The sequence below is a fragment of the Hemitrygon akajei genome, chromosome 9, assembly GCF_048418815.1.
Source record: "Hemitrygon akajei chromosome 9, sHemAka1.3, whole genome shotgun sequence".
Classification (NCBI taxonomy): Eukaryota; Metazoa; Chordata; class Chondrichthyes; order Myliobatiformes; family Dasyatidae; genus Hemitrygon; species Hemitrygon akajei.
The window spans coordinates 30,127,195-30,149,083 of NC_133132.1; the positions used below are offsets into that span (position 1 = coordinate 30,127,195).

General features: G+C 41.5%; 1 protein-coding gene across 1 annotated transcript; it reads right to left on the minus strand.

The window, feature by feature from the left end:
* Positions 1 to 16,582: 16,582 nt before the first annotated feature.
* LOC140732747 (immunoglobulin lambda-1 light chain-like) lies at positions 16,583 to 21,629 on the minus strand. Its single transcript, XM_073055411.1, has 3 exons — positions 21,522 to 21,629; positions 21,096 to 21,437; positions 16,583 to 17,087 (listed from the first exon to the last, which is right to left on the minus strand). Exons 1-3 carry the CDS (start codon positions 21,568 to 21,570, stop codon positions 16,765 to 16,767), a joined length of 714 nt encoding a protein of 237 aa, XP_072911512.1. The 5' UTR covers positions 21,571 to 21,629; the 3' UTR covers positions 16,583 to 16,764.
* Between the last annotated feature and the right edge of the window lie 260 nt (positions 21,630 to 21,889).

Here is a 21,889-nt window from a genome sequence, read left to right on the forward strand (position 1 = left end):
TTTGAACAAATATCAAATGACTCCTGCATCTACAACAATAATTTTGTTCATTGAGCTTACAGATGCACCTACATGTCGCCCTCCCTGAATATAAATTGCTGGTTGTTATTGTTAATATTGCCAAAGTATGAAAGAGCTCTTGAAAGAGTTTTCAAAACAACATACGAGGTCTTTATCTATATTAAATGCAATATTCTGTAAATATTAAAGTAAAGAATTATTTCGCACCTCAGTAATATTGTTGACTATTATCAATTGATCTAGGTAAGGCAATTAATTGAAGATTGCATTTTATCATCTCTGCACAAACACCAACATAACTGACTTAAATGACTTAAACATGATCTGTACTGTTTGCTCAGAACTAATACTGATTCAGACCACTTTGCCAATTTATAACACTGATATAGAGGATCTCCCATTGGCTTTCTTCCCATTCAATAGATCCTTCTTCTCCCAGCCCCTAGCATGGGAGTCTTCCTTGCAATTGTTAGTGTCTGGAGTTCTTGCTGATTTGCATTCAAATCTCCACATTCTTATACTTCAAATATTGCGTATCAACCTCATTGTCTCATGGTTATCTGACTAAACTGCGTAAGATTCCTAATGGATATAGCCAAGAGATACACAACTTCATGCCTTAGGTGACTTCTTTTGTACTATTCAACTCTGGTTCAAACCAGTAAAACCCGGTCACCCAGACACTGGCTGAAATAACGAACTTACTCCTGCAAATCTGCCACCATTCATAATGAACAGTTCATCTTAGAATGTCTAAAGTTTAGCAGATCATTATCAGAATCTCTTTGTCTTCACGATTAATGTATCTGATTAATGTTATCCCAGAGCAAGAGCCAGTTCATCAAACAGTTCATAAAATCGTGGTTACAGAGCAGCTTCTCAAAATTGCAGCCTCAATTCCTTCAAGCACATGGCAAGAACAAAGACATTTGGTTTGTCTACTTCCACTGCCCTTGACCCATTCAAGTTCTACTCAAATCAAATAAAGTTTAATTGCCATTCAAACCATACAAGGATATAGCCGAATGAGGCAGCGTTCCCCAGTGGTCAAGGTGCAAAAATATGCCCGCGCAATCAAAATGATGAGCAAGGAAAAAGAAAATAAGTTTCGTAAGAAAACAAATTTAAGAAAGCATATTAATGGTTCCCGGCCGTCCAGTCGGTAATTTCACCAATCCGCCATTGGTTCCACCCCGAACTCTACAACGCAAGCCCGAGGAATGAGGCCTAGTTCTAGTTACAACCAAGGCGACACTGTCGTCTCACCGCCTATCCCTCACCAAATAAGAGAAACAGGCCGGAGGCAATCAATGTCCAACAGGGTCTTGCGATCGTAAAACAAAAGCGGAAGACAGTCATTCACATTTACACTAAACTCCGCCTTTGCGTCAACTTGTAGGCATCAACTCCGGCGCCCGAGTAGCAGGCAGAGCACGGTCTTCACCCAGGTCTACTCTTCCGAACTGAATTCGGTTTCTCCCGGCCCTGTGGGCCGATTGGACCTCACGCCAGGCACGACCGGCCGATTCGACCTTCTCGCCGTCCTGACCGGCTGATTCGCCTTTCCCGAACCGCTGTTAGGCTTTTATGACGCCCGGCCAGCTGGTCCGAACAGTGAGTAGCTCGCTGATGCGATAGACTTGCTGTAGAAGTTGTTCTTGGAGTTAAGAATTAATACTATTTATAAAGACATACTTAATAAGGGGAAAAAAAAGAATCCTCGGCTGGCCCCATGAGGGTGCTGCGTGTATACGCGCCGCCATCTTACCAGAAGCTCGCAGTTTGCTTCCATATTTCAATTTCTTCATGGGAAACATCTCCCAGTTTATAATCCACAGAAAATCATGGGGACCACACTATTGTTTATATGTCCGGGTGAAGATCTTGGAGGCTTATTTCACACTAGCTAGGAATTTGTAGTGGTGTCACACTTATACCTACTGAACAGCACTTTTACACGTGTATGTCCTGGTACCATAATACGTGGTATTCTGTTCTTTTAATACGAGTCCTACTTCTTTTGTATCTGTCTGAACCTCATCATTCAAGAAGGGACGAGCAACAGTGAACAGTGCAATAGCTGTGATATCAATAGTTGTCTACTGCACTACGGGTAAGTTGTATACAGAGGATCGGGCCCGAGTCAATAGGACACTCAAAGCTGCTGGTTAAGAAGGCATATGGTGCATTGGCCTTTATCAAATGTGGGATTGAGTTTAACAGCCGAGAAGTAATGTTACAGCTATATAGGACTCTGGTCAAACCTCACTTGGAGTACTGTGCTCAGTTCTTCTCACCTCATGACAGGAAGGATGTGGAAACTATAGAAAGGGTGCAGAGGAGATTTACAAGGATGTTACCGGACTTGGGGAGCATGCCGTATGTGAATGGGTTGAGTGAATTTTGCCTTTTCACCTTGGAGTGACGTGTTGGGATAGAAAACTGAATTACTGCTTTAAAATAAAGCATCCTTAGGACCATAAGCAGTAGAAAAAAAAATACTCATTCCAGAAAAATCTTGCCATTTCTATATTCCAAATGTTTCACTAAAATTTGGCAGACAATAGGCAAGTGCCATTCATGCCCATCAATGCACAGAAGTAGAAATTTATGCACTAGTGTTTCGTTCTCCGTGGTCCATAGACCTCGGCAAGTCGGTGTGTTGAAAGCTGTGATTCCATGAACACGTTGTCATTCCATGAACACAGTGTGACACAATGAACACGCTGTATAAAAGAAAACCAATATGCTAATATAAGAAAGACTGAAACTTTCATAAAATTCTGAATGAAACACCAATTGCATGCATGATTTCAGCCTCCACCCTTGGATCCCAACTACTTTCAGCCAACACAATACGATTTTTTTAAAAACATTTTTTTAATTAGTTTTTCAAAACATTTTACAAATTAAAAACCCCAAATCCCAATGAGGAGCATTAATACAGTGCAAAATTAAGCGTACAATAACAATATGCTGCAAAGGAAGAGAATTTAACAAAAAAGCACCTAAATTAAAGACAAGTGAGCTTAGTGTCCTCCCCAAGCCCCCCAACACAAGATAAAAAACAACAACAACTCCAGACTGACCACAACACAGTATAAAGAGTATAGGTCAGGACAGTCAAACTCCCAGACTGTGAATACACTTAGCAGCAGAGGATAATAATGCCTACTACCAGAAAAAAAAGGGAGCTGAAAGCAAGGGACCGAAAAGAAGAAAAAAAACGAAAAAAAAACCCCTAGTCAGGAGGAAGGTTATGAAAGTACTCGATAAAAGGTCCCCAGACCTTATGGAACTTTAGATCTGAATTAAGAACTGAATAATGAATTTTTTCGAGGTCCAAGCAGGCCATAATGTCGTTAAGCCATTGCGCATGAGTGGGCGGGGCAACATCTCTCCATCTAAGGAGGATCAGGCGTCTAGCCAGGAGAGAGGCAAAGGATAGTATTCGGCATTTGGTCGGACCCAGACATAAATCTGTCTCGCCCCAAAAACCGAACAGAGCAATTAAGGGATTTGGTTCTAGGTGCTGATTCAGAATACCCGATAATGTAGTGAAGACATCTTTCCAGAATTTCTCCAAGCTAGGACAGAGCCAGTACATATGGATGAGAGAGGCCACGCCCCTCTTGCATTTATCACAGAGCGGGCTAATGCCAGGGTAGAATCAAGATAGTTTAGATTTAGACATATGGGCTCTGTGAACAATCTTAAACTGTAAAAGGCAATGGCGAGCACAAAGAGAGGTTGAGTTAACCGATTTGAGAACTGAGTCCCAGCTCTCCTCGGATAAGGAGATATTTAAATCCTGCTCCCAGGCCATTTTAATTTTATCCACAGGGGCCCGTCGTAAGGCTGCTAGTTTATCTCGGATAATTGATATTAAACCTTTACCTAGTGGATTAATGGAAAGAAATAGGTCCATAGCATTTTTCGCAGGCATTTCAGGAAAGTTAGGAATTAAAGGAGCAATAAAGTGCCGGATTTGGAGATATCTGAAAAAGTGAGCGTTAGGCAGGTTGAACTTAACAGAGAGCTGCTGAAAAGAAGCGAAGCGATTATCAATGAAAAGATCTTCAAAATGTCTAATGCCCTTCCTATACCAAACATGGAATGCTGAATCGTACGTAGTAGGTAAAAAAAGGTGATTATGTGCGACAGGGCTAGAAACGGAAAACCCCTGGAAACCATAGCATTTCCTGAACTGAGCCCATATACGCAAAGTGTGTCTAACAAGAGGATTAGCTATTGATCTGGGCAGACTGCTAGGGAGTGCAGAGCCAAGAAGTGCAGATATAGATAATTCTTTAGTGGAGCTCAACTCCATTGCCACCCAGTTAGGGCACTCGGGTTGGCCGTGGAAGAAAGACCAGAAGGTAGCACAACGTATATTAGCTGCCCAATAATATAAGCGAAAGTTAGGTAAAGCCATGCCACCCTCTTTTTTAGATTTTTGGAGGTGGATTTTATTAATTCTAGAGCGCTTATTCTGCCACAGATATGACAAAATAATAGAGTCTAAGGAATCAAAAAAAAGATTTAGGAATAAAAATTGGGATAGATTGAAATAAGTATAAAAATTTGGGGAGAACATACATTTTAACAACATTAATACGACCTACCAAAGACATAGATAGAGGTGACCATTGTACCAGACTCTGTTTTATAGCATATGAAAGGTTGACAAAGTTTTCACGAAAGAGATCTTTAAACTTCCTTGTGACTGTAATTCCAAGATAAGTAAATTGATTATGGACTACTTTAAAAGGGAGATCACGAAATATTAGTTCTTGTGCTTCTTTATTTATTGGGAAAAGTTCACTCTTATGTAAATTAAGTTTATAGCCAGAGATCTGGCTAAACTGGTCAAGAAGTGAAAACATTAGAGGTAAGGATGTAGACGGATTTGAGAGAAAGAGTAATAAGTCATCAGCATAGAGAGAAACTTTATGCTCAACACCCCCTCTCCAAATCCCGGTCAATTCAGGACAGTTCCAAAATGCTATCGCCAGAAGTTCTATAGCCAAATCAAAGAGAAAGGGACTTAAGGGGCATCCCTGACGGGTGCCACGTTTGAGATTAAATACTTGGGATTTCTGAAAATTAGTTAAAACAGAAGCAGTAGGACACAGGTACAGCAATTGGATCCAAGAGATGAAACTTTGGCCGAGGTCAAATTTTTCTAAGACTGCAAAAAGGTAGTTCCACTCTATACGATCAAATGCTTTCTCCGCATCGAGGGAAATAACACATTCAGGAGTCCCAGTTGGAGCTGAGTATAAAATATTAAATAGACGCCGAATATTTAAAATAATATTTAATAAAGCCTGTTTGGTCATCAGGGATAATGGAGGGAATAACAGTTTCTAATCTATGAGCCAACACTTTAGCTAAGATCTTTACATCAACATTGAGCAGAGAGATCGGCCTGTACGAGGAACACTCTGTTGGGTCTTTGCCCTTTTTTAAAAGAAGAATAATAGATGCCTCATTGAAAGAGGGTGGCAATTTGCCATAATTAAACGAGTCAGATAATACTGAAAGTAACTGAGGAGAAAGAAGTGAGGAAAATGATTTATAAAATTCTACAGGGAACCCATCAGGTCCAGGAGATTTCCCTGAGGACAGTGCAGAAATTGCAAAAGATATTTCTTCTGATGATATAGGCGCATTGAGTTTGGCTTTGAAATCAGATGAGAGTGAGGGGATATTCAGGTTCTGTAAAAATTGATCAACAGAGATATTGTCATTCAGAGATTCAGAGGAATAAAGCCGAGAATAAAAATGTTTAAATGCGTCATTAATTTCTAAATGATCCGAAGTAAAGTCTCCGTTCTCCTTCCGGATCTTTGTAATATGTTGTTTGGCTTTGGAGCGCCTCAGCTGATTGGCTAAAAATTTACCAGACTTATCCCCATGAATGTAAAAGCTACTTTTGCTTTCGAGAAGTTGGCGTTCGACAGGTTGAGTAGACAGAAGGTTAAATTTAGTTTGGAGTTCAACGCGCTTCTTGTATAATTCAGGGTTCTTAGTTTGGGCATATATTTGATCCAAATCTTTAATCTGGTTAATGAGGTCTGATCGATCTGCACGGGATCTTCTGTTGAGATTTGCTGTGTAAGAGATTATTTGACCCCTCAGATATGCTTTCATGGCATCCCAGACAATCTGGGATGGCACTTCAGGTGATTTATTAGTGTTAAAATAAAAGGTTATCTGATCCTTAATAAATTTTACAAAATCATCATCTGATAATAAAGTTGAATCAAACCGCCAGTGTTTATTCCTCTGAGGGAGACCAGGAAAGTTCAGAGAGTGGGTAATTGGGGCATGGTCAGAAATCAGTATACTCTGATAGTCACAAGAGTGGGCAAATGGGATAAGTTGGTTATCGAGTAAGAAATAGTCAATTCTAGTGAAGGTATGGTGAACATGTGAGAAAAAAGAATAATCTCTCTCCGTAGGATGGAGGAAAAGCCATATATCAGAGATACCAAAATTAGAGAGAAACGATTGGATAGCTAAGGCAGATTTAGTAGGTGATCTGGTAACAGAGGACGATCGATCCAGTTTAGGATCCAACCAACAGTTGAAGTCACCACCCAGTATAAGAGAGTATGAGTTTAAGTCTGGTAGTGAGGAAAAAAACCGTTCAAAAAAGTTAACATAGTCAAAGTTGGGAGCATACAGGTTTGCTAGTGCAACTTTAGTGTTATATAGTTTACCAGAAACAATAATAAAACGGCCATTTGTATCAGATATTTTATTATGGAGTTCAAAAGGAATATTTGAGTTAATAAGAATGGAGACTCCCCTAGCTTTAGCGGCAAAGGATGAATGAAAATGCTGACCCGCCCACTTTGACAGAAGCCGGGAGTTATCAAAACAACGAATATGAGTTTCTTGAAGGAAAGCAATGTCAGCTTTGAGTTGTTTGATATGTGAGAATACCTTCCTCCTTTTAACAGGGTGATTCAATCCCTTTACATCCCAGCTCACGAATTTAAGTGCACTAGCCATTATCAATTACTAATGCATAAAAGGCAGCAGGCATATAAAAAGTCAAGCAGTACACTAGCAGTCTGGGAGCAGAAATGTAAACATAGATTCGTAAAATCAAAACATATACATGTCCTGAGCAATAAAGAGAAACAATAAATACAGTGAGTGATGTTGGAACTGGAAAACTCACCCCACTCACACAACCCAAAACTAGACGGCTACCAAAACAAGTAGCTAGCTCTACCAAAAAAATTAACCCAAATACAACTTCCAGATCTGTGTCATTGACAACAGTTCCGTATAAATACTATAGCAAATAGTAACTAGTTTATGCACTGGAAAACATAACTACAGATTAGAACACCTTCTGCAGAAATATAAAACTTAAAACAGAGAAAATCGGAAGAAAACCAAAACTAACCTACCCGCGAAAAATTATAGAAGAATAAAGTAAGAGAAAGGGGAAAAAAAGGTAAAAAAAAAAGGAGAGGAAGGGGAAAATTATAAATTCAAGACGAGTATTTATCAACCATTTACAGAGAGGAGAGAAAAAATTCAGAGATTAGAAAAAAGGGGTGAAGAAAGGGGAAAAAAAAGATAAAATAAATAAATATAAAAAAGGGGGAAAATAAATCAGCAATTAAACTGTGAACCAACAAACAGTGAGGCCTTTACTAAAGACTTCGAACCTCCAAAACAAGTTAGAGTCAGTTGTAAAACTCTGTAGATAAGGTTATACAAGAGTAAAAATAGATTACACACACACCAAATCCCGGGAGAGATTGTCAACAGCCCTTAGAGTTTCAATGAATAATGTCTGAGTGATTCAAGTGAAGTCTGAGTCCAGAAAGAGTAATTTTACTACGAGGAGTACTTATCCACCATTTTAGGAGGTCCGATCAGATTCCGAAGATGACTGGATAGCCGGAAGACTTGCCACAAATGCTTCAGCTTCCTTCACCGACCTGAGCCATTTGTATTTTCCAGTATTAAGCTTGATTCATAGATCAGCAGGGTTGCGAAGGGAGGGTTTAAAACCACGATCAAACAGCACTTACATTACGCCTTTAAACTCAGCGCGCATCTTTAAGGTCTGGGGTGCAAAATCTTCCACAAAGCGAATGGTTGTATCCTGGAAAGGAAGAGACCTCCTGCGACGTGCCTCCACAATCAGACTGTGTTTTACCTGGTATTGATGGAAACACAAGATTACTGGTCGCGGACTGGAGCCCAGAATTCCGGGGGGAACGTAAACTCTGTGTGCCCGTTCGAGCTTGGGCGGGTTCGGAAGAAAATCTTTCCCGAATATCTCACAGAGAAACTCGGCGAAAAACTTCACGGTTGATCCCTGTTCAGTCGCCTCTGGCAATCCAAGAATTCTAAGATTGCAGCGTCTGCTGCGATTTTCGAGATCCACCATTTTGGAAAGAAGTTGGTTAGATTTTTCCTCTAAGCTGGAACAGAGAGTCTCCAAGTATCGAACACGACTTTCTAAATCTTCAGAAGTCGAATCGATGCGAGATAAGTGTTCAGCATGCTTGTCCACTTTATCGTTGATCCGATCCAGTTTGTCTTCCAACTGTTTGAAAGCGGTTTTAAATTCCTTTAAAATTTCGTCTCGGAGCTTTCCGAGCGCAACCAAAGTCTCGTCCGAGGGAGCGACAGCCTCCTTTCTCCCGGATTTAGAACTCTTGCTAGTCATTGTAAGTCAGATATGTTCACAGGCAAGTAAGAGATACCGAAAAAATTCCTAACTAAGGTTTAAAAAATGGAGACATTTAGTGCAAAGATAGCGACATTAACGGACCAAAAGTTCGGAGCAGCTAACCAACCGCCATCTTACCGGAAGTCCCAACACAATACGATTATAAGATCTTAAGACCATAAGATATAGGAGCAGAAATAGGCCATTTGGCACATCGAGTCTGCTCTGCCATTCAATCATGGGTTGATGCAATTCTTCCAATTATCCCCAGTCGATGGCCTGACAAATGAAGAACCTATCTATCTCTGCCTTAAATACACCCAATGACTTGGTCTCCACAGCCACTCGTGGCAACAAATTGCACAGATTTACCACCATCTTACTAAAGTAATTTCTCTGCATCTCAGTTCTAAAAGGACGTCCTTCAATCCTGAAATCGTGCTCTCTTGTCTTATAACCCCCCCCCCCCCCCACCCCACCATGGGAAATAAGGTTGCCATATCTAATCTGTTCAGGTCTTCTAACATTCTGAATGTTTATATGAGATATGAGTTCTCTTGAACTCCAGGGAATACAGCCTAAGTGCTGCCAGACATTCCTCATATGGTAATCCTTTCATTCCTGGAATCATTCTCGTGAATCTTCTCGGAAGCTTCTCTAATGTCAGTGTGTCCTTTCAAAAATAAGGAGTCCAAAACTGCACATAATACTCCCAAGTGTGGTCTCACAAGTGCCTTATAGAGCCTCAACATCACATCCTTGCTCTTATATTCTAAACATCCAGATTAATGCCAATATTGCATTTTCCTTCTTCACAACCGACTCAACCTGGAGGTTAACCTTTAGTGTATCTTGCACAAGGACTCCCAAGTCTCTTTGCATCTCTAAATTTTGAATTGTCTCCCCATCTAAAAAATAGTCTTCCCATTTATTTCTTCTACCAAAGTGCATGACCATACACTTTTCAACATTGTATTTCATTTGTCACTTCTTTTTCCTTTCCCCTAAACTATCCAACTCTCTCTGCAGGCTCTCTGTCTCCTCAACACTACCCGCTCCTCCGCTTATCTTTGTATCATCAGCAAATTTCGCCACAAATCCATTAATACCATAGTCTAAATCATTGACATACATTGTAAAAAGCAGCAGTCCCAACACCGACCGCTGTGGAACTCCACTGCTAACCGGCAGCCAACCAGAATAGAATCGTTTTATTGCAGCTCTCTGTTTTCTGCCGAGCAGCCAATGCTCCACCTACTCTAGTAAATTCCCTGTAATTCCATAGGCTCTTATTTTGCTAAGTAGCCTCATGTGCGGCACCTTGTCAAAGGCCTTCTGAAAATCCAAGTACACCCCACATCTACTGCATCTTCTTTTTGTACCCTGCTTGTAATTTCCTCAAATAATTGCAGTAGGTTAGTCAGGCAGTATTTTCCTTTCATGAAACCATGCTGACTTTGGCCTATCTTGGCATGTTGCTCTAGGTACTCTGTAATCTCATTCCTAACAATCGATTCCAAAAACTTCCGAACGACTGATATCGGGTAACAGGTCTAGAATTTCCTTCCTGCCGCTTCCACCTTTATAAATAAAGGAGTAACATTCGGATTTTTTCAGTCATCTGGTATAATGCTAGAATCTATCGATTCTTGAAAGATCATCGTTAATGCTTCTGCAGTCTCTCCAGCTACTTCCTTCAGAACCCGAAGGTGCATTCCATCAGGTCCGGGAGATTTATCCACCCTCAGACCATTAAGCTTCCTGGGCACCTTCTCAGTCGTAATTTTCACTGCACAAACTTCACTTCCCTGACACTCTTGAATGTCCAGTTCACAGCAGACATCTTCCACTGAGAAGACTGATGCAAAATACGTATTCAGTTCCTCTGCCATCTCTGCATCTCTCATTACAGTATCTCCAGCGTCATTTTGTATTGGTGCTATATCTACCCACGACTTTCTTTCACTCTTTATATACTTAAAAATGCTTTTAGTATCTTCTTTGATATTAGTCGCTAGCTTCCGGTCATAATTCATCTTTTCATTTTGAATGACCTTCATAGTTTGATTCTGCAAGTTTTAAAAAGCTCCTCAATCCTCTATCTTCCCACTAGTTCTGGTTTTCTTGTATGCCCTCTATTTTACTTTTACTTTGGCTCTGACTTCACTTGTCAATTATCAATAAATCATCAGCCACACTAGAGAAAACAGGACCTTGACTGTGGTTCTGAAGGTCCAAGAAACTCCCATATAACTTGGCCTTTCTATCTCAGATTCAGGGCATGAAATTATATGGCGAGAATGCAGATGTACGGGTTGAGTGGGATCCGGGATTAGCCATGATGGAATGGTGGGGCAGGCTCGATGGGCTGAAAAGCCTGATTCTGCTCCTATGTCATATGGTCCTATTTCCTCCAGACAGAAATTTCGGAATGTTGTTTGCAATCTTAGCATTTCAGAAAAAAAATCTTGTGATGCATCTAATTGATCTCTGTATTCCTGTATTCTAAATCAGAAGAAACAGAGAACAAACGGGGAGTTTGTGGCTGGTGAGCTTTCTCGGCCGTCGCAACAAAGTGGTTGTACCAGGACAGGTTAGTGATGAAGATCACTCCTAGGAAATTGAAGCTACCCTCTCATCCTCAATAGCGTTGATGTAGACAGGAGCATGTGCTCTACGAAGCCCTCTTTTTGAAGCTTTTTTTCTTTTGTCCTTTCAAGGTCTCTTGTTTTGTGGACATTAAGGGAAAGGCTGTGGTCACGGCAGGATGTCACTAAGCTCTCTATCTCTTTCATGTACTCCTACTGATCGTTATTGGAAATACGACACATTACAGTGGTAATATCTGCAAACTTGAAGATAAGAGCTAAGGCACGGTCTGACCACCCAGTCATGAGTGTCCAGAGAGTAGAGTAGCGGATACCGACGCAACCTTCTGGAGTGCCAGTGTTTAGAATAATTCTTGCGGAAGTGCTGCGGCCAATCTTCATTGACTGAAGTCTATTGGTCAGAAAGTCAAGGATCCCGTTGCTGAGGGAGGCATTAGCTCCCAATGTGTGGAGTTCATAATGAATTTGCTTGGAGTAACAGTATTGAAGGCAGAACGTTAGTTAATAGACAATATCCTGACGTGAGTGCCTTTACTATGCAAATGCTTCAAAGTGAACGTAGGGATAGGGAGCTTCATCCCGATGGTGAGACTGCGGTGGGTCGAGGTTACCTGGAAAGCTGGGGGTTGATGCGTGCCATGAGCAGCTTCTCGAAGAACCTCGTGATCAGTGTTGCAGCCACTGAGTTGTAGTCTTTAAGACAATATATCGTGCTTTTTTTTAGTACTAGGTGGACAGTGATCTCCTTAAAGCAGGAGGGAACTCCATCCCGAAGCAGGAAGAGGATACAATTTCTGTAAATATCCCTGCCATCTGATGCGCATAGGAACTAACAGCACGGCCAGAGACATCATCCGGACTTGATGCTTTCCGCTGGCTCATCCTCGGAAGATTGATTTTATATTCGCGACAGTGAATGGAGATTCACGTGTACTGGGTACTGCCGGGGTGAGTCATATCATATTCGCACCCATCCGCATAGAATCTGTCAATCTCTTCTGAAAGGGCCGAGCTTTTTTTGGCAACGCTGCCCACTTCGTTTTGCAATCCTTCAAAATATGCAAGGACTGCCACAGCTGACGGCTGGACCGAGACACGATTTTGGACTGGTATTGTCTCTTAATATCTCTGAAAGCTTTATGGAAGTTATAACTTTATTTCTTATTAAGGTCAGAGGCGCATGATTATAATGCTGCAGACCAGCACTTCAGAAGATAGTGGATCTCCCACTTCATCCATGGTTTCCGGTTTAGAAACACCTGGATGCCCTCTTTAGTACACAGTCCTCAACAAACTGATAAAACCTGTGTTGGCAATGAAACCCCCATCTAAACGGGAAGCTGAGTCTGGGAATATGGTCCAGTACACCAACTCAAGCTCAGCAGCTTCCTGAGACGAGCACTGTACAACTTTCTGTTCTGGAGCCTCCCATTTCAGCTTCTGTTGCTAAATTCAGCTTCTGTTGTTAATATTGCTGCTAAAATATCGTAAACAATTATTAAATGTCTTGTGGTCTGTTTGCTCACGGGAAATAAATAAATAAGTTCTCGGCCCGAAACATCGACTGTTTACTCTTTCCCACAGATGCTGCCTGGCCTGCTGAGTTCCTCCAGCATTTATAGGTAATTATGTTGCGCGACGTTAGTTACAAAATATTAGGTAATGATTTTCTGCCATCTGCTGGTCAAGATGCACATGACAGAAAGACTGGAACTATTTAGAAGTGCTTTATTGGTATTTCCATGAAAATCCGTCGGTGTATACCACGTAACATCTGACCGGAATTTTGGAAATCGACAGAAACGCGAAAAACGGGAACTTTCCGGTACCCTCTTAAGAGGATACCAGAGAATCCCCAAAATCAAAGTTCTACGCGGAGTTCACTTGAGGTCCAGCAGTGAAGGAGAAAATCATTAAAGTCAGAGATCGTTAATCTGGTAATCGAAGCAAGAGCGAATAAAGGGGAACGAGTTCTTCTTCGTGTTAGGGGCATTCAGCACCAACAAGAGTTCGTGAAGGCTTTCATCACTGAAAAGGCTTCAATGCCATTTTCCATTTTGCCAAGTGAAATTGAGAATTTGATGTAAAAATAAGTAAAACTGTAAGATTTTGCATTCTAACGTGGCCGCGAAATATAGCAGAGATTGAGATAGGCAAATGGCTGCTATAAAAGTCGAAATGCGTGCCACTGCCACAACGATTTCAGGGAGCGGATTGTATGATAGGAGTATAAATTCATATACCTCTTAAGTTGCAGGAATTTATGGAGGTTAAGTTAGGGGCGTGACTGGGCAGCGCGGAGCAGTAAAATACCATGCTAAAAATAGGGGAAAAGGTCAGAAATCTGGGAATGCCAGTAAAAGCAATTTCAAAAATGGTTACTTTAGTTTATTTAAGCTATGGCTTGGAAATTGCATTTGGACACCATAAGGCAAAATTTAAGGGATTCCCGTGAATTCCCGACTAAGGAATGATCTGTATAAACGAATCATTGTGTCGTTGACACGCTGTTTTTAATGAGCCCCGGAGGGACATTTCGCGGCCGTTTTAATTCTAACCAACGAGCAAATTCAGTTCTTACATCAACTCTATTTGTCCCACCTCATACTATTTCGTTCTAATACATGCTTTCAGCAAGGCAATAATTCATATTGGCCAATTGATAAGCAACCAATATTCCTTTGAGGCGTAGGTGACCCAGAGGACTCGGAGACCGGGGGTTGGAAAGGGGAGGAGAAATTCAAACGGTCACAGGCTGTATTTGCAAATTCCATACGGAACGGTGTAGCTGTGAGACAGTTTATTCACACCAGTGTCAATATTTTCCATCTCAGGATATTTCATAGAGGTCAGAGACAGAGCTCATGTCCCCGAGAATTGGAAGATTGTGCTTAAAGCTTCCATTCGATCCCTGATTGTTCCCTAACAAAGCTTGTGAATGTAAAAGGCAAGCAAAGGTAGACTACATTTGTTTTACTTCCCGCTTCTCCTCATCTGCCTAGTACCTCGCCCGGTGCTTCTCCTCCTTCTCTTTCTCCTATGATCCACTCTCTCCTATCAGATTCCTTCCTCTCCAGGTCATAACCCTTTTCACCATCACCTCCCATCCTTAAATATATTTAAACCGAGGTTTGACAGATTTTTGCAGAGTAGGCGAATTAAGGCTTATGGGAGAAAGGCAGGCAGATGGAGATGAGTTAATGGCCAGATCAGCCATAATCTTATCGAATGGCGGAACAGACTCGACGGGCCAGATGGCCGACTCCTGCTCCTATTTCTTATGTTTTTATGTTCTTATTAGCTTCTTACTTCACCCACACCAACCTTCCACCTGGATTCACCTTCTAGATTATCTTTCTTCCCCTTCCCCTCCTTCTTATTGGGGCATTGTCCCATTTCCTTTCCGTTCCTGATGTAGAGTCCCAACACGAACCTTCTACTGCTTATACACTTCCATGGATGCAGCCCAACGTGCCGAGTTCCTCCAGCGTTCTGTGTGTGTTGCGCTGGATTTCCAGCATCTGCAGAATCTCTTGTGCACACGACTTATTTATTTAAATGGCGATGGCGGGTGTGTAAATTAAGCTTGGTTTAAATATTCAAGGTTTTACTGCATTCAGCAGTTCACTGCTATTTTTAAACTTGGTCAGATTTGACCAGATAATGTGGTTCTTCCAGATCCAAAGAAAACAATTTCTGTGAGCGGTGACTGCGGATGACATAACGTGTCCTCAGGGAGAAATCCCCGGAGGTAAAAATAAATCCATCCCCGTATCATTGCCCATCTCCGCGTACTGCCATTTTGCTTATTAAGTCTGTCTCTTTATTTTCTCATTTCACAAATCCACCCACCTCGTGATGTTTTACAGTCTGCAGACTGGTGCACATCTCTCTTTGCTCTGACCCGAAAACTACTCCATCTATACAGAGAATCAGGGACAAATTTGAATCTCAGCTTTTTGTCTCCTACCTGACAAACAACGGCCAGGCCACACTTTCAAGCAATTATATAGATGACCTACATAAGATGCAGCCTTAGATTGATCTAATTCCATTCTAGACTCGCCAATTGTGGAATCGCCTTCTCCATGTCACATTTCATATACTAAATCTCCCTTTATATTTCCTTATCAAAGCAAATTGCTCCAACTATTCATTCCACCCGACCGTTGCTTACCCCAACTAGGGTAGTTACTGTGTAAATTTATGAGCCTTTCATTGTGAGGTGAAACGCCAAACAGCTCTGCAGAAATCAAGCTCTTTCCGCCGATTCTGTACTCTAGACCTCTAGAAATCAACCGGACATAACCACGATTCTTCAAGGAGAATTTCGTACTGAGACCGAAATTAATCGGAACAAATAATATGGCCCTAGCGGATATTGTAGCGAGGTTATCATTGTGATGAAACAGTGCTTGACGAGGATGATTGTTCAAAATTGCGTGTCTGTGATTCAAATATTCTATAAAAATAAACTCGAGATGCATAAATGAGAAACACTAAAATGCGCTTGAAAATCATTTGACAGTTTGGAAATATATATGTATATCAATTACATGCTGGATTATATATCGCGCGCGCATGCACACACACACACACACACAAACTAATACCCACAAACACAAGCACACACATCCGTGAAGTTTGAAGACTGAAGGGATTTTGTTCGTCAACTAAAACACTCGAAAACGTCTATAGTTGTACCACGGAGAGCATTCTGACAGGCGGAATCATTGTTTGGTATGGGGGGGGGGGTCGAGCTTGCTACTCCTCAGGTAGGTGAGAAGCGACAGAAAATTGTAAAATTAGTCAGTTCCATCCTGGGTACTAGCCTTCGTAGTATTCAGGAAAAGGAGCGGTGCCTCAGACAGGCGACGTACATTATTAAGGACTCCCGTCTTCCAGAGAATGCCCTCTTTTCATCGTAGAGAAGCCTGAAGGCACACACTCAGCGATTCAGGAAAAGCTTCTTCCCCTCTGCCAAACAATTCTTTAGTGAACATTGAACCCATGATCACTACCCCACTTTTTAATATATATTATTTGCTTCTGTACTATTTCTAATCTATTCAATATACATACATACACACATGTATATATATATATATATATGTGTGTGTGTGTGTGTGTGTGTGTGTGTGTGTGTGTATATATATATTTATTGCTGCTGAGTTAACATATTTCACGACACATGCCGGTGATAATAAACTTGATGCTGATATTACAAAGTCATCGATCAATATAGGAGATAATACAGATTTATTGCATCTCTGTTATAGAATTACACCCGTGTTCTGATCATTTCAGAATAAGATTGTGTCCAGTAGATTGAAGCGGATACAGTGCGCATCACCTGTGCTATACAAGTAAGATTGAAAAGTTTTTATTTTCAAGAGCAACAAATCAGTACTTATATCGCTTGAATCACAGACAACCGGATCGTGCAACGTTTACTTTAACTGGGTTTGCCTGAGCCTCGTGTTTAACCACACAGGTGTAAAGATCGTGTGCTTTCCAATCTGAGGCACGCAGAGTCAGGTAACTGCTTGAACTGAATGTGTTGTCCGCCTCCTGCTGGACCCGGCTCGACTCAACGCCGTTCTTCCTCGGGCTGCCGTCCACAGTCCACTCGATGTCCACAGCTCCCGGATTAAACCCGCTCACCAAACACACCAGGGTGGCGGTGCCGTTTCTCGTGATTTCTTCCGTTGAGGGCCGGAGGACCAACACCTCAGGGGGCAGAAGATCTGAAAAATAGGAACAGGTGCAATAAGATAAATTATTCATTGACAATAGTGTCTGAAACAAGTACCTTTCTTCGGAGATAAAAGAGACAGCACAGGCTGGGATCTTGAGGCAGTGAAGAACCTGCTGCAGGAATTCAGCGGGTTAGACGGATCTGTGGAAGCAAATCGACACTAGACGCATCTGTCTGTGTGTGTATGTGTGTGAGTGTGTGTGTGTGTGTGTGGAGGTGGGGGGGGGGGGGGCTACATCGGTACATTGCTTCCACAGAGGCTGCCAGACCTGCTGAGTTCCTCCAGAAGCCTGTTCCTTTTATTTTTTGCTGCTTTGTCTTTGTTCGTGGGGTTTACAATCCACAGCGTTGGAACCGCACGAAAACTTTCATACAACGGAACCGCATTAATACGATTTGCATAGAGGCAGAACACCAGAGATCTGGAAATACAGTAACCTGGGGATATTTTCAGAGCGCAACCACGTGTCAAATTGAAAAAAAAAAACCCTTACATTTTCAAAGAAAACAATTCGGATTAATCGCACGTTTTGTATTTCAGAATTAATGATATCCTCAAGGTGACTTAATATTTTGGTACTATTTCTTCCCTGTGTGAACGTTTGGAATGGAATTTGGAAATAAAAATCCCTTTGAGGATTGGGGATCGATTTAAAACGAATTGGTCACTAAGCTGTTTGCATTTTTAGTCGAATTCAAGCTTCCTCAATATATGCAGAGTGGCGGTTTTAACAAGTCATAAACACTAATTCTGGATAACCGCTTAACTGGAAATATTCTCTAATATTTACCTCTAAATATTCAGTTCTATTCGCGAAAACAGGTAAAAGCAATTATTTTTTTAAAAGCAAGTCAATATTACTTATAACTTTCTGGAAATAATCTGTAGTTGACACCAGAAATGTTCTGGCCATCCAGTATCCTAAAGTGCTGGAACAAATTATCTCCTCAGTTTCTGAGACAATATACCCGCGAAATACACACACACACACACACACACACACACACACACACACACACACACACACACACACACACACACACACACACACACACACACACACACACACACACACACACACACACACACACACACACACACACACACACACACACCTTAATATCACACAATACACCGACCGTGATTTAACTGCGAAAATGGAACTGATGTCCTTGAGTTCGAGAATACAAGACCATAAGACATAGGAGCAGAATCAGGCCACTTGGCCCATCGAGCCTCCTACGCCATTCAACCATGGCTGTTCTATATTCCCCTCCTCAGTCCCGACCCCCAGTCTTCACACCTTTGATTTCGTGTCTAATCAAGAATCGACTACCTGGCCACGGTTGCTTCCTGTGGTAATAAATGCCACAAGTTCACCACCCTCTGGTTAAAAATGTTTCAAAAGGATAATGTGTTTCCAAATATTATCTTAATCCCGCATTATTTTGAACCAGAGGTAGAATGGTTGCAAATTTCTGATATTGAGACGCACTGAAAGGTGGACAACATGTCTCGTCCATAACGCAGATTCGCGTCAAGTTTTGGTTCCAAGGATTAGAAGGTTCAAATGTAACATTTTCATTCTATTCGAAAATTGAAATGTTAGACAGGCTGCAAAGTGAGCTGCTAAACATTGTGATTCCTGATTAATCTAAAGCGAAGATGAAATTTGAAAGGCTGAAAAATATATTGATCAGTCTTTACAGTCGCTTTAAATCGCCAACCTTCATCAAGAGATTGACAGTAAGTACGCATATCAGAATACTATTTAATACTGTGAGAGGTAATAGACAACATCGGACCCTGCTGTGGGGTCTGCGCGCCTTTGCAGGAGGGCTGCGGAACGGGTTCGGCAATCACACTCGTCTCACCCATCAGAGTTTCATTGAGGTGGTATTTAATTCACTTCCTCTCGTTTCAGTTTTGTCAAGACTAAACCAAAAGCACAGCAAACGTCAATGCAGCTCCCTGCTTACCGCTGTCTTGGATACTGTATAGGCTGACACTGTTAAAGAATGGTATTTATTTGGTATTAAGCTACTGCTTCCAGTGCGCTTTGTCGGCGTTTGCTTACTTGGAAAGTTCTGGTTAATGGACGGTTGGCCTCGCGTTTATTTCTATTTAAATTTCTGCACAGTTCCTATTAAAGTCAGCGAACTGTTGATCCGATTCAGAGCCTCTCTCTCTCTTTCTCGGGGCTTGGCCATAACCGCGCACCTCGTGTCAACATACTTTGATATTAAACTTAGAGTGATGCGAATCACAGCCCCAGCTACAGATTCCGCTGAAGGTCGTACACAGGAACTCTGACAGGATCTGTAATTCAGGCGTGTGCCGATCAAAGGGGAGGAACGTTATCATGGCATTGAGTCTCATGGGGTTCATCTGTGTGATTTCAGAAATGACCGAGATCTGCAGTAATTTCACACACTTCCCCCTAAACTGTTAACGTTCTAAACTCACGGAGATGTTTCATGGGGATTAAATGGTATAACATCAGGGTTTCGTGATTCGGTTTTCAGTTTTTGCTCAATAGAAATTTGTGCAAAGACCGTTCAGAAACCACTCAAAAGGCAACCCGGCAGTCGGATGCTTATACGATTTAAAAGTTCAGAAGCGAGTCGATCCTGTAGTTCTATTTTCCTAAACCCATTTCACTCACTGGTCTTGTTAATTCTTTATCTACTTTCCTTCAAACTTTCCAAGTGCACAATATAATCTTTAAATGCCCATGGGTACTACTGGTCTCAGATTAATTTGGCTGCAGAGAAACCGTAATCTTCCTTGACAACATACACAAAATGCTGAAGGAACTTAGCAGGTCAGGGAGCGTCTATAGAAAAGAGTAAGTAGTCGAGGTTTCGAGCTGAGATCCTTCATCGCGAAATTATAAGCCTGATGAAGGGTGTCGGCCCGAAACGTCGACGGTTTATTCTTTTCCATTGACGCTGCCTGACGTGCTGAGTTCCTCCAGCCTTTTGAGTCTGTTGCTTAGATTTCCAGCATCTACATATTTTGTCCTCACCGAAATTTTTATAAACGTCTCAAAAATTTCAAACTAATCCTCTAAATTGCGCATTCAAAGATCGAAAAATAACTCAGAAATACTCTGAGACTAAAATTGAGCCCTAAACAAGCGGAATCTCAGGCAAAGCCATAACTTTTAAAATTCTCTGTAACAGTGATAACGACACAGGGATGGAATTCCAGCTCGGACAACTTACAGCAAAAAACGCTGTTAACACGCTTAACGCTCTCTATATGCTGGCGAGCACAAGAGGAAAATTAGATTTTAAAGGGTTAAAGGTCCAAAGATGAAAGACATTGAAATGTTTGAACTCTGAGAATGTCATAGTAAGGGCCATAAATTTCACATTTAGTGATTTCTTAACTGGGAGTTAACAAAAGTTCACAAACTCGGAAGGGGATCGACAATGAGAGGGGATTGGGGGCGAGTTGAGAAACGGAGTTCAGAAGAAGTCAAGACGCTGGAGTACAGAGCGAAGAAAGGTATGTATGGAATATCAAATCGGGCGATACTGCAGAGGAGAAAAGGCTTCATTCTCAGCTTGGAACTTCCTTCGTACTTCTTCTGCCTCAGGTCGTCCGCTGGCGAAAACTGATCTAATGCTTTTGCTATTTCCTTTCATGGCTTTTTCAATCTACTCTGAAAGTTGAAGCCAGGTGGTGATAACATGTCAATAACTGGCGAGTATGTCCGCTCAGGATTCAACGGTATCAACAATAGGAGGGGCCATTTGGTCTTGTTTTGATTAAAAACTCGTCTGAACATTGAATTCAAAACTACATCAGTACAATTTGATGACATTTGAGCCAATTCACCTTTTTGTTGTTTTAGTGGTTAATCTTCCAAACATGAAGACAAAAAGATTACTGGTTTTCAAAATGAATTAAAGTAATGGATACTGAAGCTATTGTTCAAACATTTGCAACTGAAAGGGGAAAAAGCTGGGATATCGAAAATGTACTTACTGCGCAAATTCACTTTGGTTCCTTTCCCAAAGTTGAAGCTATCACTGGTCGACACACCACAGTAATAATCGGCGGCATCCTCCGATTGCACGTTTGCGATAGTTAAGTGCATCTGGTTGCTAGATGAGTCTACTGAACCGTTAAATCGATCCGGAATGCCAGAAGCTGTGTCATCGTATTCATCCCACACAAGGCCAGGGGCGCTGCCGGGTTTCTGCCAGTACCAGCTCGCTACGTAACTGCCGATGTTGCCTCCTGACAGGGTACAAGTGATCTTTATAGACTGCCCCGCAGAAGTTGAGATAGACGGGGACTGAGTCAACACAATCTCTGCGACTGTACCTGATGATAAACAAATTAATCATAGCGTCGTCAACCATTAGAATGGGAAATGCAGTGGTATTATGGATTATACGTAGTACTTACTGTGGAAACAGAACACCAGCGCGACAAAACCCAGAATCCATTGAGCCATGGTGAAGGAGATGAAGGGATGCTTTGCCTCACAAATTCGGCTCTGGGCTCCTTCCAAGCCTCCGTTTAAGTAGTCTGAAATTCGTTACGTCACAAAATAATTGATTATTCATACAAATTTCTCTTCACGTCCTACCAAAATATCATTTTGTGGGCGGGACATTTACTTAAATTTGCATACCATGAGGCTTTCGGTGAAATACAGAGAGAAACACAATGAAGTGAGAAGACAAATAAGACAAAAGCAAAGTAAATACTATGGTGAAAGAGGAGAAACATTGGAGTCACGATAGATGTGTACGAGACAAGCCCCAAATACT

Coding starts and splice junctions, on each gene's coding strand:
- LOC140732747 (XM_073055411.1), bottom strand. CDS start 21,570: ATGGCTCAATGGATTCTGGGTTTTGTCGCGCTGGTGTTCTGTTTCCAC. Junction 21,438..21,521: donor GCTGGTGTTCTGTTTCCACA/GTAAGTACTACG, acceptor GTTTATCATCAG/GTACAGTCGCAGAGATTGTG. Junction 17,088..21,095: donor AACCAAAGTGAATTTGCGCA/GTAAGTACATTT, acceptor CCTATTTTTCAG/ATCTTCTGCCCCCTGAGGTG.